At 49.9% G+C, this 15,817-nt stretch overlaps 1 protein-coding gene across 3 annotated transcripts in view; it reads left to right on the top strand.

Annotated features, from left to right (window-relative positions):
• Positions 1–14,003, top strand: part of ctnnbl1 (catenin, beta like 1) — a 74,335-nt gene extending 60,332 nt beyond the window's left edge. For all 3 annotated transcript variants that reach the window (XM_064299434.1, XM_064299435.1, XM_064299436.1), the window contains 3 exons: positions 4,141–4,278; positions 7,109–7,181; positions 13,649–14,003. In XM_064299434.1, coding sequence (XP_064155504.1) covers positions 4,141–4,278; positions 7,109–7,181; positions 13,649–13,737 — 300 coding nt within the window. In that variant the 3' untranslated portion in view covers positions 13,738–14,003. The remainder of the gene's footprint in view (positions 1–4,140; positions 4,279–7,108; positions 7,182–13,648) is intronic.
• Positions 14,004–15,817: the final 1,814 nt, after the last annotated feature.

A 15,817-nucleotide genomic window follows, 5' to 3' on the forward strand; every position in this document is an offset into this window, starting at 1 on the left:
AGGGGGAGCATTTTTCTCCACGTGAAAGGGGTATTTAATACCCGCGTCGAGCACACTCGCAGTCAAAAATAGACGCAGATTCAGCGCAGACAAAGTTTACTTTGGAGCCGCCCGCCCCCGGTCCGTCTCCCCCCTCCGACCCCCCACCTCCGACGAATGAGCTCACGGTTTACACCCCGGCTCTTCTGCGGTGAGAAGCGCCATTTCAATTAACGCGTTCTGTTTTTAAACCCGTCGTCTGAGGAGTGTTTGTTCAGTAGTTCCTCCGCAGGAGCGTTAAGACTTCCGTCTCTTTGGTGCAAGACAATGGCAATTACAGGTGAATGTAATTTCTATTTTTGAAATCCGAGTTGGCAAAGACTTGGACTGATCGATTTGTCACGATCGTTGAACTTGTGTCTTCAAAAATATGAAACCCAAATATTTTTCAGATCACTAGTCTTCATCTTTATATATTTTTTTTATATAGAGTTGGGATTTTCAACCTTTTCTGGTCCAGAGACCCCCTACTAGACTCGAAGGCATCCAGAAGACCCCCCATCAGAAATCAAAAGGGTTTTAAGAAAAGCTTTTATAAAGATTACTGACCTGGTGGGATTTGGCCAGATTGCCATTGGGGGGTGGGCATGGTTGGAAATGGCTATCATAAAGAGGGGTGGAGGGATCCTATCTGTGCCTCAGCGGGCCAGGGACCTCCTTCAGTACCTTTAAGGACCCCTGGGGGTCCTCTGACCCCCCCCCTGTTAAAAACCCAGGTTTTAGAGCATATCGCAGAACAGGCGACATCAGTGAAGTTACCAGGCGTGAGCGAGATCCAGAAATAACCGTCCTGCGTATCCTGTGTGTCACTGCGGTGCTCATGTCTCCGTGCGGACTGAGACTCTCGGTCCAATCCTCGTTCTGAAACGAGTCGGCTCGCTGCAGACCCCGGGTTATACAACGGGCAAAGAAACGAAAGGAAAGGAGAGAGCGGGAGAGAACCGTAAGGAGATGTGACCGATTTCAAACGGCGAGGGCTCAGTACGGAGAAGAACGGAGCTGCGGTCGCAGCGAGCGTAGGCCGCGGTCATTTATTTTTAACGGTCGCGTACGCGGGTCTCGAGTGGGGGCGGGGGGCGGTTGTGTGTGTGTGTGTGTGTGTGTGTGTGAGGGGTGTTCTCTGTCTCATCCCCATCCCTCTCCCTGCAGTATCTTTTCGTCTGGGTGGGAGTGGAGGGGGGAGGGAGGGAGGGAGGGAGAGAGGGAGAGGGGGGCGGGGGGAAATTTACGGGCACCCGAGGCGGGCAGTTACCGTGGCGACGCGGGCCCGTCCGGTCGGCGGCGGCTCGGCGGCGGGCGAGGGCACCGGGGTCCCGGAGTAAGTACCGCCGGCAGCCGCCGCCGCCGCGGCGGACATCTGTAACCGCCTTAACGGTGTTGTCACACGCTCGGCACTTTTATGGGCGGGAATGCAAACACGCGGGCAGCGGCATCCATAACCCCGCCCGGGAGGGGGGGGGGGGGGGGTTTAATGGCACTGATGTTTGAAGAAGGGGGGAGGGGGGGTGGTTTTGGGGCTGTGAATGTGAAAGCTTTAGCCTGCGTGCTTATGGTGATTGAGGGTCACTGATTTTTGTGTGATTTTTAAACTCCTTTGTTAGCGATCTGCAACGCTGTTGTTAATCCCTCTTTATCGTGTCTGCAGTTTCTTTTCTTTTTTTTCCCCCCCTCAGGGGGGTCGAGCCGGTCGTGATCCTGTGCGTTATGGCGCACTTTAGGATTGCGTTTTATGTGTGGTTATGTTTTCCGCCATAACCACGCTCACTTACAAATTATTTATAACGATGGCGCACTGTGCTACTGGCCTTCGCTCCATAACGGAATAATACGCTTTCTGAACAGTCTAACCCCAGTTTTCATTTCAACAATTTTTCAAGCTGGGAACGGCCTCTTTAAAAAATTTTTTTTTTTTTTTTTTTTTAAGACATCTTTTTAGAAATTGTTATTCAGTCAGGGTAGAAGCAGATAGGGTTACAGATTGAGGTGGGATCGTGCCTAACCCTAACCCCCCCCCTCCTCCCCCCCCCCCTCACACTGGGGGCTCCATATGTAGGTTTGAATGTAGAGCGCAGGATCCACCCAAAGCGCAGACGTTTTGGGGAAGCGCGTTTGTTTAACCTAAGCGCGTTTTGAAACCCATTCGGTTCCGAGTGGCCGAAGGCGTGAGGTATCTGACCCGTGTACATTTACATACGTGTGTGCGCATGTTTATTTAATTTTACCGGTGCCTGTGTGATATATCGATGGAGATATCTGACGGTGGGTAGCTGGGGGTCGTGGTGGGTAATGATTTAACAACGCGCTCTGTTGCCGGGGAGATTCCGTCGGGTTTCTGTTGTCGGAAGAACTCCGATGACGCGGTCGAAGCTCTGACGGGCCTTTCAGTCACGGCACTGTTGCGGTTTCCCACGCGTCTCACCGCAGTCTCGTTCTCATTTCACCGTCTCACGGCCGCTCGTATTCAGATCGACTCGCACAGCTCTCAGTTCTGCACGCCGTTGGGTGAGCACTGAAGCAGGGGTGAGGTTAAGCGTCCTGGGTTCAGGGGTGCGATGATGGCGCCCGCCTGGGATCCAGACCTGTGAATGTTAGCCGATGTATCAGGACGGAGGCCAGGGTGGGAGGGGCTGAGAGAACCCCCCACACAGGGTTACACTGCGCAGTGTGGAAACTGGAGCATTGTGTGCGCAGTTCCTCTCTGAATGCTTATTCATGGCAGACTTAAGATCAGTGTGTATTTTTAAGTATAATGCAGTTATTGCTCTATTGAGAAGCAATTAAAGCTGTTATTAGTGCTATCCAATTTTAAAAAATGCTGTTTTTTGCTGCTTTGTGAAAACTTTTTTTATGATTGCGGGGCACTCTCTCTCTCCCCGGGGCCTGAGCTCATTCCTGTACTCCTTGTTGGAGGTGACAGGTTAAACGGTTATTGTTTCCTATCGGACTGCGTCGCGCTTCGGTCCCCGGACCCTAATTAGCATCGATGCGCCTCCTCCGGGCTGCCGGCGTCGGCGGGGGATTTGCGCCGTGCCCCGCCCCGGCCCCTCCCCCGGCGGCCGTTAATCGGGCGTCGCCGTCACAAACCCTCCGCCCCGTCGGCCTCAGCAGTCCTCACCCCCGCTCCGGAGGATTACAGCGCCAAACCCGACTCCTCTCGGGACGCTCAGAGAGCTCGTAAACGGACGTCAGAAAGCGGCAAGCCGTGCGAACACCCCTGGGAGGAGGAGGAGGAGGAGGAGGAAGATGGAGGAGGTGGGTGCGGGGAGGCGTGGCCGGCCTCCTGTTTTTGGCGCAGATTTCGGGCCGGAGAGAGAGACGTTAGTTCGGTGCCTGCATGTATTAGGGCGCGTGACAGGTTATGCGTTTCCGTTGGTAACGATGATTAAGGACGCGCGCGGGCTCATCGACGGCGCGCGGCGTCGGTGGAGAGGTCCGGCCGTAAGGATCGATAGCCAGCCGGAAGGCGCACGCACGCTCCGCTCGCTGGCCAATCGACCTGCAGATTGATCGTCAAACGGGTTCCCATCGACCGGATGGGGTCAGCTTGAACTCGAATGCAAAACAGAATTAACCGGTCTCTCAATCTCTCTCCCTCCCTCCCCCCCATCCCTCTCTTCCTCCCTCCCTAACGACACTAACATATATCTTTGCCAAAGCAGCATCGTTTATGTAGAACATTAGCAACAGCAACACCAGGTAAGCATCAGGTATAAGATACTTATGCCTTTATTCAATGACATACTGTTTAAAAAATAATAACCATTAAGTCTGTGTTCAGTCTGCTCCTTGACCCTGGTGCTATGTTTGGCCATCACATTGTTTCCTGCGCTCAAATCGATTGCTGCGTCCTGTTTGATATTACATTCAGTCAAACCTGTTTTCCGCTTTCCACACGTGAGAGTAGTGCACCTCTGTGCCTGCCTGACCTGTTGTACACAGCGTGTATTGTGTTCTCTTGGTAACCGTGCTCTCTCTCATTCTCTGTAATTCTGTACTGTTCTGAGGAAGACGTTTTCCTGAATTGGTTTCCTTCGTGTCTCTCTCTCTCTCGCATGCTCTCTCTCTCTCTCTCTCTCTCTCTCTCTCTCCACCTCTCCCCAGGACATGGTGCGCCGTGGTGAGATCATCGACGACGCCATGGAGGATGAGTTCTACCTGCGGCGGCTGGACGCCGGGCTCTTCGTCCTGCAGCTGCTCTGCTACATCATGGTGGAGATCAGCAACTCCGGCATCCCCCAGGTCAGGGGTGGTGATGGGGTTGTGGGGGCGGGGGTGGGGGGGGGGTGCGGCTGGGGTTGTTGCGGTTTGTTGAAAGCCCTGTGGTCTAACTACAGTGATTAATAAGTCAGACACCAGCCTCTTCCTCAGTTTCACACACATACACACACACACAGAAGCACACACATGCATACATACCCACAGACACACAAATGCATTCACACACACGCTCCAGCCTTGATCTCCAAATCACATGCAGAGAACCCAGCCAGCCAGAGGCCGCTGCATACTGATTAAGACCTGAATGAAGAGGGGAGGATTTGGGATTAACACGAAGACGTAAGGAGAGGATCTGTGCGATCGGTCGGGATTTTCTTCTCGCTGTGGTGTCATAATGCACCCTCCTTCAAAATGACACCCCCCCCTCTCCTGCACAGTGAAAATAAACATAAAGGCCTCTGTTTTCTGGAATCAATGTCGCACCGCGCACGGGCGCAGTCATTGGTGCAGAACGTGGGAAAACTGGGCGTGGCTACTGAACCTTGTTATTTCAGTGACCAGAGGCAGCCACTGCTGCCATGCACGGCACAGGTGGGAAATGGGCTGGATCAGGCTGAATATATTATTATTCCATCACGGCCAATCAGATGACCTCTTTTCATTCCCTTTAAGAGCCGTGCGCGTTGTGGCCTGGCTTACTGTGAATTTCACTAGTCTACCACTGCAATGGAAGACAGCGAATGTACTCATTAGAAGAAGCTTCTCCCAAGAGAAAAGTGCGGAGGAAGACGTTTTCCTACGCGTTAAATTTTTATTTTTAGGGTTCCTAACTGTATGCAGAGAGAACTAATGCGGTTCATGCGTGTAGCTTGCGTGTAGTTATCATTTTATCTATGGTCACGTAAGATGAAAAGGTTGTTCAAGTTCATTGTCATTCGTTGCGTTTATTGTCATTCTTCTCATTACTGACGGGTTTAAGAAAAAGAACAGAACGCACTACCCTGGGACCACAGTGCAGTATAAGAACGGCCATAAACAATTAAAAACGGAATTAGCGTTCTAAAACAAGAAAAGATAATGAGCAATAAATGCAAAGTATGCATTTTTCCTGCTTGGGGGATTTGCATCAAAGTCAAATTGGACAGCAAGTTAGATCCACGAAAACTGTTGATTGGCTTTTGATGAATTGGCTGTGAACCTGCGAGCATTGCTTTGGAAAGCCCCAAAATTAGCAACTCGCCATACGCTGGGCTGTGGCCTGCCCCTGAGACCTGGTCTGAGCAGGCGGACGGGGAAGCTGTCAATCACAGACTGCGCTAACACCAAGTTTGCAGTGCGCTTCACCGATGCGCCACTCAGCAACACTTCTCCCGCCGCTTCGGCACACGGCGAGCGTCAAAATCCGCGAATATTCCGCTTCGCGACCGCCATGTGCCGGCAGGAAAGTAGGGCGCGAACTCTCGCGCTTCATTCCTTAGATCCCCGGGAACACTCATTTAGTATTCCCTACGCATACGGCTGTTTGCATTCCTGGAGAAGGCGTTATCCGTGGGGAGCAGTGGGAGCAGCTGGCGATGGCGGCTCAGGCTGTGAGCATGAGCAGTACTGGAGGCTGGGCTAGCGATAGCGCTTCAGGCTACGAGCGCGAGCAGTACTGGGGGCGGAGCTGGCGGTGGTGGTTCTGGCTGTGAGCGCGAGCAGTACAGGGGGCGGAGCTAGCGATGGCGGTTCAGGCTACGAGCGCGAGCAGTACAGGGGGCGGAGCTAGCGATGGCGCTTCAGGCTACGAGCGCGAGCAGTACAGGGGGCGGAGCTAGCGATGGCGCTTCAGGCTACGATCACTAGCAGTACTGGGGGCGGAGCTGGCGGTGGTGGTTCTGGCTGTGAGTGCGAGCAGTACAGGGGGCGGAGCTAGCGATGGCGGTGTACCTGCCTCCTCCTGCATGATGAATTGGCGGGCCTGCCGTTCGGTCTCCAAGGGCATCCATCACCGAACCTCCGATATTAAAATGCAGCCCTTACCGCGAGCGGCTTTTCTTCGCAAACTGAAGCCTACAGCCCCCCACGCCCACCCCTCCCCTTCCCGCGGCCTTCTGGGAGCTCTCCGAACGATTGACTCAACGCTCCCGGAATGAAACGACACTCCCGATTTGTTTTGCTTCCCCAGCGCATAATGTGGCTTCCTCAGCCCCCTGCTGAATGACAGCCAGACCTTAGCGTTACCCAGAACACCCTGCTTCCCGCACATCTTTGTACCTTTTATATTTTGCGCACATACAATATGAGAACTAAATAAATGTTTTGACACATTTATACCCATTTTATGTGTATGTGTAATGTTACTTAAAATGTATCCATGCACAGTCCATTGAAGTGTGGACACTGGGTAAGGTAAAAGGGTGAGCGTGTTTGTGATACAATCTCATTACATAAACCATACATCAGGAAGCAAAATTTTGGTTTATATATATATGTATTTAATGGGCTAGGACGAGGGAATTTCAAGGGGTACAGTGAATGTAACTTTCGCCTATCTGTGGAAACTGCATACTTTGCTGGTAGCATATTGCTACTTGATGCCTCATCCACAAGAATGTTGTTCTGTCATTTAGCAGATGCTCTTATCCAGAGAGACTTAGAATGCAAACATCCCCCCCCCCCCATGCCCCTGCCTTACCCTCTCCCTTCCCCTCCATTTCCCTCCCTCCCTCCTTCACATCTCTCTCTCCTTCCCCCTGCCCCCCCTCTCCCTCCCCTGTCTCTCGCTCCCTCCTCCCCATCTGTCTACCGCCTCCGCCCTCTCTGTCTCTCACTCTCAATCTCTCTCTCTCTCTCTTTCCCCCCCCCACAGCTGCAGCAGAGAGTTCATCAGATCTTAAACCTACGAGGAGGCTCCGTCAAAGTGGTCCGCCACATCATGAGAGGTGAGTCCCCCCCAGCTCTATCTGCTGTCTTACAGTAAGTGGTTTTCACACTGGCAGTTCACTCCAAATCCAGAAACGTTTTGCCTCCAAATTTGGTAACGTGCAAGACTTTTTCCCAAACCCAGGAGCAGACCGAGGGAACCATACTCGAGTTTCCCTGCACCTGCACGAGGCGGTCTGAGAAGGATTCCTGTCAAACTGTGGCGCGGTTCGCATCCAGTGCGAAAGCAATAGGGTTCTCCTACAGGAAGAAGAATGATGTGCGCATGACATCATCGGTGGCGGTCTACTTGCTGGCCAAGCAGAAATTTTAATTTAATTTAATTTTAATGATGGCGTTCTATGCATCTACAGCATGACTGCATGTGAACCACCGTTCACCGTTTTCGAGATTTTCGGTAACGACCAGAGGCGGTTGGTGAGCTAGATGGGACAGAAAAACCTCTCTCACTGGTCTCAACCAGTTTTAATTGATTTCCCTTGATTAACAAGTGTGCCAGCGGTCTAATCAAGCCTGTTTACACACACTGTGAAGGGTGCTCGCTGACAGCTTCCTGTACGGTTTCTTTGATTTTTAGTCCCTTAATCATTCTTGTTCTTGGAGTTTTTATAGACATACTTTTCCAGGGATGACTTCGAGAGAAATTAAAACGTCGGCAAGAAAAGCTAGGAGGACAGGGGGCTCCAAATTGACCTGGTCTTCTGAAAGAAGAACTGGGACAGCGGTAACATCTCATCCCACCGTCCATTTGATAGAGGGTCAGAAGCGGCTGGGCCCTCAAAATGCACCACACTTTTAGTGGGGTTTCTGGTAGCTTGTTTTGGGCTCCTGTTATTAAACAGAGGCTTTTGCACCTCTCGCTGCTGTGTTCTGTTCTTTTCTTGCGTTATTTCCTTGTTCTGCCCGTCCCCGCTTCCTGTCCTCCTGCTCCTCTTCCTCCTCGTTCCTCTTCCTCCTCGCTCCTGTTCCTCCCCACCCCTGCTCCTCAGAGCTCCTGTTCCTTCCCGCTCCTGTTCCGCCTGGCACCGCACCCGGGCGCTCTGGGAACTTGCCGTTTGTCGAACACGAACCGCGGCAGTAAAAGCCCATCTGCGAAGCGGCCGTCAGCGGCATCCTTTATTACTTTCCTTTCTTATCCCTCCATTTCTTCTCGTCCTCTGTCGTCCTCCCCTCACATTTTCCCTGTGACTCGTTGGGTAGTTGTTTGTTTGGCAGAGGGGATTAAGGCGATCGGGCGGCGGGGGTGCTTTCCCGCGGTGGGTGTGGAGTGGCGGCGCGGAGCCATGCGGGTAGAGAGCCGTTTGTCAGTCGCGGCGGCGGGAGCGTGTTGTGAAGCTGAGCGCCGCGCGGTCGGACCCGTCCTTCAGCTGCAGCCACGCCGAGCGCGCTTCCTCATCCTTCAACCTCGGCGGCGTCTTCATCGGGTGATGAATGTAATCTCCACCGCGTTAACGCAGGACGAACCGCACATTCCCTCCCTCTGCATTTCTGCGGTTTGCCTGCTTGAGTCCAAATTTGAGCGCTATCATTTATTTCAACTCCCATCATCCTCTTAAAAGGGATTTTTATAAAGGGGACTGACACATTACATTACATTACATTACAGGCATTTAGCAGACGCTCTTATCCAGGCGACGTCACGTCATAGGTTTCAGATGAACGCAAAAGACCACTAGAGTAAGTAGATCGTTAGTTGCGAGGACCACATCGATCAGGATCTCCAACCCTGTGATAAGTTGCGCAGCGTTCCTGACAGTCAAATACACTAGATGTGAATCACACTTCATACAAAACAATCCTACAATAATAAATTATTATTAGCAAGGTCATACACTGATCCTAATATTATCACTTATGTCACATCTTAGCAGAGCAAATGTTAATTTTCCACAGTTTGTAAAAGGCATTGAATTGAAACCAGTTCTTGATGTTTGTACAACTGAATCAGTGTGGGAGATCGAGGCATCTCAAAACCCAGAATGCATAATGTTGCTTTGTGGCTGGTGATATCCACATGTTTTCCTCTTAAAAGACTTCCCTGATTTTGTTTGGTCAAGAGTTCATGAAGGACATGGTGCCTGGTGTTGCTTGTATCATTTCAGATGTCAAAATGATGAAAATAATTCTCAAATGAAAACAATGTGGCCACAGTTACATGCTGGAAGTTTGTTGACATGAATACAGTTGAGACCTTTGTATATCTGAACAGCTATACAGTCCCCCTTTCACTCAGATGGAATTGTTTTTTTTCTCTGCAAGCTGAACGCTTAAAGTTGGGCAATAATTGTTCTTCTGCCCTTGACCTCTCGGTGTTAAAAAACAAAAACAAAACCGAGGATTTGCAAAATTCTCACGTCTCATATTTTGGATGCAAGGTGTGTGACTGCGGCCGTGTCGATGGCAGCGCTGCCTCGCAGAGCCCAGCTGGCGGTGGGAACGTTTGGTGTTGAACACGGCTGGTTTGGACAGAGTTGAAGGTAGGGGCTCTGCACCAGAGGGCCGTGGGGAAAGTGCAGAACCTGCGGGGCCATCAGGAGGGTCAGAACTCAGCCAGAGGACGGCAGATCCCCTGCCTGTGGAGAAGGATGGCGGGAGACGCGTACTGTCATTGATGGGTGTGCGCGTACGCCCCACGCTGCTGCCTGCGTGCGCTTTTACACGCAACCGCAAGCGTTTGAAGTATGTGCACTTGTCCGTTTATTGGACGAGGAAAAGAATAGAAGGAGCGGTCGCATGTATTTTTGGAAAGTGCTGAAACATGCCGTAGATGTGCTATGAAAAGCACGCAGTTTCCAGTTCTCGTCTTCATTGAAAGAAGAGCGGACAGTCTGACCGTTTTGTGCATGGGGGGGGAATCGTATATGGAGCGGCACTTCCTGTTGGGGCTGTCTTTCGAGGGAGATGCGGAGGAAACTAGGGGGTGTGGGGATAGGGGTGGGGGGGGGGGAGTTGGCCCATTACCCTGCCAGAGGTGCCAGGGGTGATGAAAGCATAGCTGGTTTCTGCGTACGTGCGTAGAACAACACGCTTCTCCATGCTCATAATTTATTCACTGCCTGCGCTCTGGGATCCTCTCGTGTCATATTTTACGCGCGCACGTGTTTGTATTCCGTGGAAATGTGCTGCTGTAGGCGTTTCTGTCTTTTCTAAGCTGAGGAAACGCTTCCCGAGCCCACGTTGCATAACTTCACACTCGCCGACTACCGCGTCTCAGGCGGCTGGGTGTTTGTGTTCGGTGCTTTGTACGCGGGGCACAGCGAGTCCCTCCGCGGGATTCGAACCGGCAGCCGCTCGGACCCCGTTTCCCGTCCCGCTGCCTGCTTCTTGCGAACAAACAAGTTGCTTGCGCAGCGTTAACGCGCTTAACCGACTGCCCGTCGCGGTATAAATACGACACCCCCCTCTTACAGGAAAGGGCGGTGTCGCACGCCCCGACACACCCCTTTGGTGGACAGAAGAGTCGGACACAGGGGGATGCAAGAATTCCGGAATATTCCGGTATTTATTTTATAATTCACCAGAGAGAGAGAGAGAGCGAGAGCTTTTCACCCCTCACTGGATCCAGGTAAACAAAATAATAAACTAACACAACAAACAAATAGAACAAAGACAAAAATGAACAAAATTGCAAAGAGCTTTTCAGCTTTTTCCTTGCTGGTAACTTCCTCTCTCTCTCTCTGGGGTTATGAATCCTTCGGTCACAGACCCCTGCTGGGAAGAGAACACACTTTTAGATGCCTGGACTAATTAGTGATGCGCTCCAGGTGCGTGTGCCTACTCAACGAGTAGGCGTGGTCCCCCTGAGGAGGATTCCCGGTGCCCAGGCGGTATGCGTTGGACGCGGTTTGGTGCAGCCGCCCGGAGGGTGTTGATTGGCGTTCGGGGCGCACGGCGGGAAGGCTGGAAACCGCCGACTCGCCAGGGAGCGTCATCTGGGTCTTAGCGAGCACATTCCTTTCCAAAGATTCTGCCTTTCCTGTAGGCCCAGTATTCTCCTCTCTTACCCCTTCTCTTCTTTTCTCATCGGGGTTTATCCGTTTATTTCCCCCTTCTCTTCTTTTCTCATTGGGCTATACTCGTTTATTTCCTCCTTCTCTTCTTTTCTCATTGGGATTTATTAGTTTATTTCCCCCTTCTCTTTTCTCATCAGGGTTTACCCGTTTATTTCCCCCTTCTCTTCCTTTCTCATTGGGCTATACTCATTTATTTCCCCCTTCTCTTCTTTTCTCATTGGGCTATACTCATTTATTTCCCCCTTCTCTTCTTTTCTCATTGGGCTATACTCGTTTATTTCCTCCTTCTCTTCTTTTCTCATCGGGATTTATTAGTTTATTTCCCCCTTCTCTTTTCTCATCAGGGTTTACCCGTTTATTTCCTCCTCTTCTTTTCTCCTCGGGATTTATTCGTTTATTTCCCCCTTCTCTTTTCTCATCGGGGTTTATCCCCGTGTCTTCTCCTCCATCCATCCCGGCTTAGTGTTCTAATCCCCGGCGATCGTTACCTGGGCACCGCCGCGGCAACGGCTGTCAGCATCCGACTCACAAGTGGGCTCGCTTTCACGAGTAACGCCTGTGCTATTTCATGCTCGCGTGCCTCGCCTTCCGAGAGGCTGCAAGGGGGGGAGCTGGGGTGGGGGGCACGAGAAATCCCACTTCGGTCCTGCTGTTGCTGAAGCCCCTTCAGAGCCCTCGTTGTCGAACCCGTGTGAAGACTCATCTCACGCTCACATGAGCAAGCGGCCTGCCAAGACTCGCTGTTTCCTCATGTTCTAAACCTCCAGAACACAGAGGAGGGTCCCCTATTGCTGTTTGTGCTGCCGGTAATGGGAACGGGCTGAAACACACGGCCCGTTCTGATAGGGCGAGACTCACTGGAGGGCGGGTCCACTGAAAGGGTCTGGCCGATATCCCTGCTCTGGGTACTACTGCTGTTATAACGGCTTCAGAGAGCTTGAGTATTTGAGTACACGGTCTTATTGACCATGGAAATAGTGCACACTCCCTGACCCCACCACACACACATACACTAACACACACATACATATTCACTCGCACGCAAACGCAGATGCACATGCACACGCACCGACTCGCCTTCACATGGACTGTCACTGCGTTTACATGCACAGTTGAAATCGATCTATATTACTAGCTCGATTTGGTCAAAGATGAGATTTAATTGGATTATTGTCGTTGTCCCAGTATATATGACTCGGAAAGAATCGATTTATTGACCGAGGTGTGTCTTATAAATCCCGCTTCCTCCAATTTTGTCGCAACTTTTTTTGAATAGTTCGCCATTCCGCGTTTGCCTTCCATTCATGTATTTTAGGATATTTAGTTGTGATAGCATGAAGTTGGTCTCCTCGTCCGTCCAGAAATGTGTTTTTTTCGCCATGATACTAGGGAAGGCAAAACGGAGCTTTAGATTTCCCCGCAGTGTATGCGCGTGAGCTTGACAATGCATTTCTCACAGAAAAGGTCGTTTGTCGCCTTTTTTAGTTCATTGCAGTGGTGATAGAAGTGACAGTAATTTAGTGGTACTGTGCCGTTAGCCTTTATTGATCGCCGTACAAGGTTAACGTGAAGTAGCTAGCACAATCGGACAGCACTAACCCATAAAAATGTACTTTGAATGGTACTTGCTCAATCGAATGGTAAATGCGAAAAACTCCATTATAGTCAGCGGCTCCAAAATTTTGTCACACCCTCAGTTGAACGGCAAAAGTCTCAGGAGAAGATGGAATCAAATCTTTTAAAGTTATATATTTTCTGAAACGTTATCGATTCCGCTTGGCCACCGTGAGCGTATAGTTGCTGTGTAAATTATGGAACATGCGCAGAACGCCTAGGCCAATTTTTGGCCTATTGAAGCGTATATATGCCGTCGTAAATCCACCCCCAACCGCATTATCTAGGTGTGTTAGTCCGACTCTGGAAAAAATCGGCTTCGTACGATTTCAGTCGGACTACAATGTTTACGTGATTTTTAAAAGTCCAATTTTAACCGGACTAAAACAATAAATCGACTTTTTCAAACATTATGTAAACCCACTGACTGACGCACTCACACACACACACACACACACGCACAAACACCCACACACACACGCAAATGCTCACAGGCTTATGTGCTCGTTTGCAGACGCCCCCACACACACCTCACACGTTGCTCTCTCACGTACTCTAATACTCATCCCCCCCCCCCCCCCCTCCCAGATTACTCAGCAGCTGACTGAGCAGAGCAGGAAGGTCTGACTGCTGCTGGGGAAAAACACATTTACTCCACTTTTGATTTGCGGATTTGCGAAGTGATTCTCTTTAGGGAAATGGAAGCCAGAAGTGAAAAAAAAAAAAAATATATATATATATATATATATAAAGATTTGATTGAATTCTGCACCGAACCCAGTTTTCCGAATCTCTCGATCACCCAGTTTTTTTTATTGTGTGTGTTTTTTGTATTTCAGAATACGCAGAGAACATCGGCGACGGAAAGAGCGAGGAGTTCAAGGAGAGCGAACAGAAGAGAATCATGGACCTGCTGGAGTGCTTCTAGGCCCATTCCAACCTCCCCCACCCCCCCCACACCCTCCGGGAGATGGGGTTCCCTGGGATTGTGGGATAGGGGTCCAGGGGACACCACCTTTAACACCCTGTTAAAAAAAAAAAAAAGACCTGTTTAAAACCTCAGGATTTTTCCACTCAAAGAATTAAACTTTGGGGTAACATTTCCTTTTTTAAAGACTGCCGTACTCAGATTAATTTTTTTGCCCTGTTATGTAAATGACCTTTTTAAAATAAATGTTTGTTAATATTGTTGAAGCATAGGGCCAAGTAGGTTTTTTTTTATTTTAACGCAAACATACAAATTCAGTCTTCTTTTACACTGGTCCACGTTTTGCGTGTGGAAGATATTTTTCTAGCCGGCTGGGAGGTTATGGTGTCATTTTTAATGCGTGCATTTATCCTCAGCCACGTAGCTAAACGTAGACGCTAATTTTACGCGGATAAAACATAACATGCTCATTATGCTGAAGCAGCTCAGATTAAGTACCTTTCCCAAGGGAACACCAGCACCCTTCGAACCGGAGACCTCGTAGATGCAGGATGCAGTTCCCTAAACGTTGCACTACATTTCCACCCTATGTGGTGTGAAATGTGCATGTTGCGGTCACCTTTTGGTCATTGACTGCGGTCCAACCACGCTTTGCATCCTTTTAGTAATGGATAGAGAGGAAGGATTATCCTGAATAAAAGTTTCATATGTTGAGCAGAGTATTGTCTCTGACCTAAATGGAAGGCGTCTTGCGTTGCAGTAGAAACAGGAACAGGAATCCAGTGGAGGGCACGCTCTTAATGTAGATATGTACCTATGAGGCTCAGTCACAAAATATACAGACATCATTTGCAACCAAAATAAAAGTGTCTATATATAAAGTTGCTATGATGAACATAGTGTGCAAATGACATGGTAGATTCTTCAAAATAAACTTGACCTACAATGAAATTACCTGTATATTAATCACACAATGCAGCAGCTGTTAGGGTTCGCTGAACGTGACAAAATGCTTGACTGGGCCAGGAGAAGATGCCAGTTTCCCTCTGAAATGGAGCTTTTGGCATATCTAGGCTTTTAACGCTTTTGTCTCCCAAGTGGGAACATCCTTCCACTCTTAGACCTGTTTCTGCACCGAGACGGTCCTCCATCAAATAAGGAAGTTACACGCAAGCGAGCGGAAGCAAGTCCGTGGCCGACTAACTGAGCTGTGTGCTCACCTAATACGCTATTGAGTACATACAGTATGCTCGGGATACGCACTTGGTATGCCTTGTGGATACACTGAGTACATGTTGAGTATGTTTGCTGTTCACATTGAGTACACAGTGCATTGGGAGAACAGTTCAGATTTCGCTGGCACAGGCAAACTGCTAGTTGTTTAGTCTGCTGGCCAGCAGCCATACCACCACGCACTCTGCTCCTGCCGACTGGCTGAAGCTAAGCAAGTGGGGGCTAGGTTAGTACTCGGATGGGAGACCACCAGGGAACACTGAGTTTCTGCTGGAAGTGGTGTTGGTGGGCCAGCAGGGGGCAATCTTCCCTCTGGTCAAATAAACCCCAATGCCCCAGTGCAGTGACGGGGACACTGTGCTGTAGGAGATGCCGTCTTTCGGATGAGACGTTAAACCGAGGTCCTGACTCACTGTGGTCATTAAAGATCCCATGACACTATTTGCAAAGAGTAGGGGGTTCCCCAGTGTCCTGGCTAAAATTCCAGATCTGGCTCTCGCAAAAACTTGCTACCTCATCATCCCCTGATTTAATTGGCTAAAAAAATGTTCTCTTCCTCCAGTGGAGCTGCTCAGTGGCCAACAATAGAGGATTGTGGTTGTACTGGGCAGCTCCCAGGTATGAATGTGTATGAGTGTGAAGCAGGGCGTTGCTGCAAAAGAGCATCCATGCTCAGCGAACCTAGCCTGGGTAAATAAAAGTTAAATAAAAATAAATAAAATAAAAAATCTTGCGCAATATTACCAATTATAGTAACTTTGTAGAGTGCTTTTTTTGCATAGTGCACAAACGGCTTTACACAACAAAAGCATATTTTAAAAATGGTAGTATAAAGTATAAAGACATT

Source organism: Anguilla rostrata, chromosome 11 (genome assembly GCF_018555375.3).
Source record: "Anguilla rostrata isolate EN2019 chromosome 11, ASM1855537v3, whole genome shotgun sequence".
Classification (NCBI taxonomy): domain Eukaryota; kingdom Metazoa; phylum Chordata; class Actinopteri; order Anguilliformes; family Anguillidae; genus Anguilla; species Anguilla rostrata.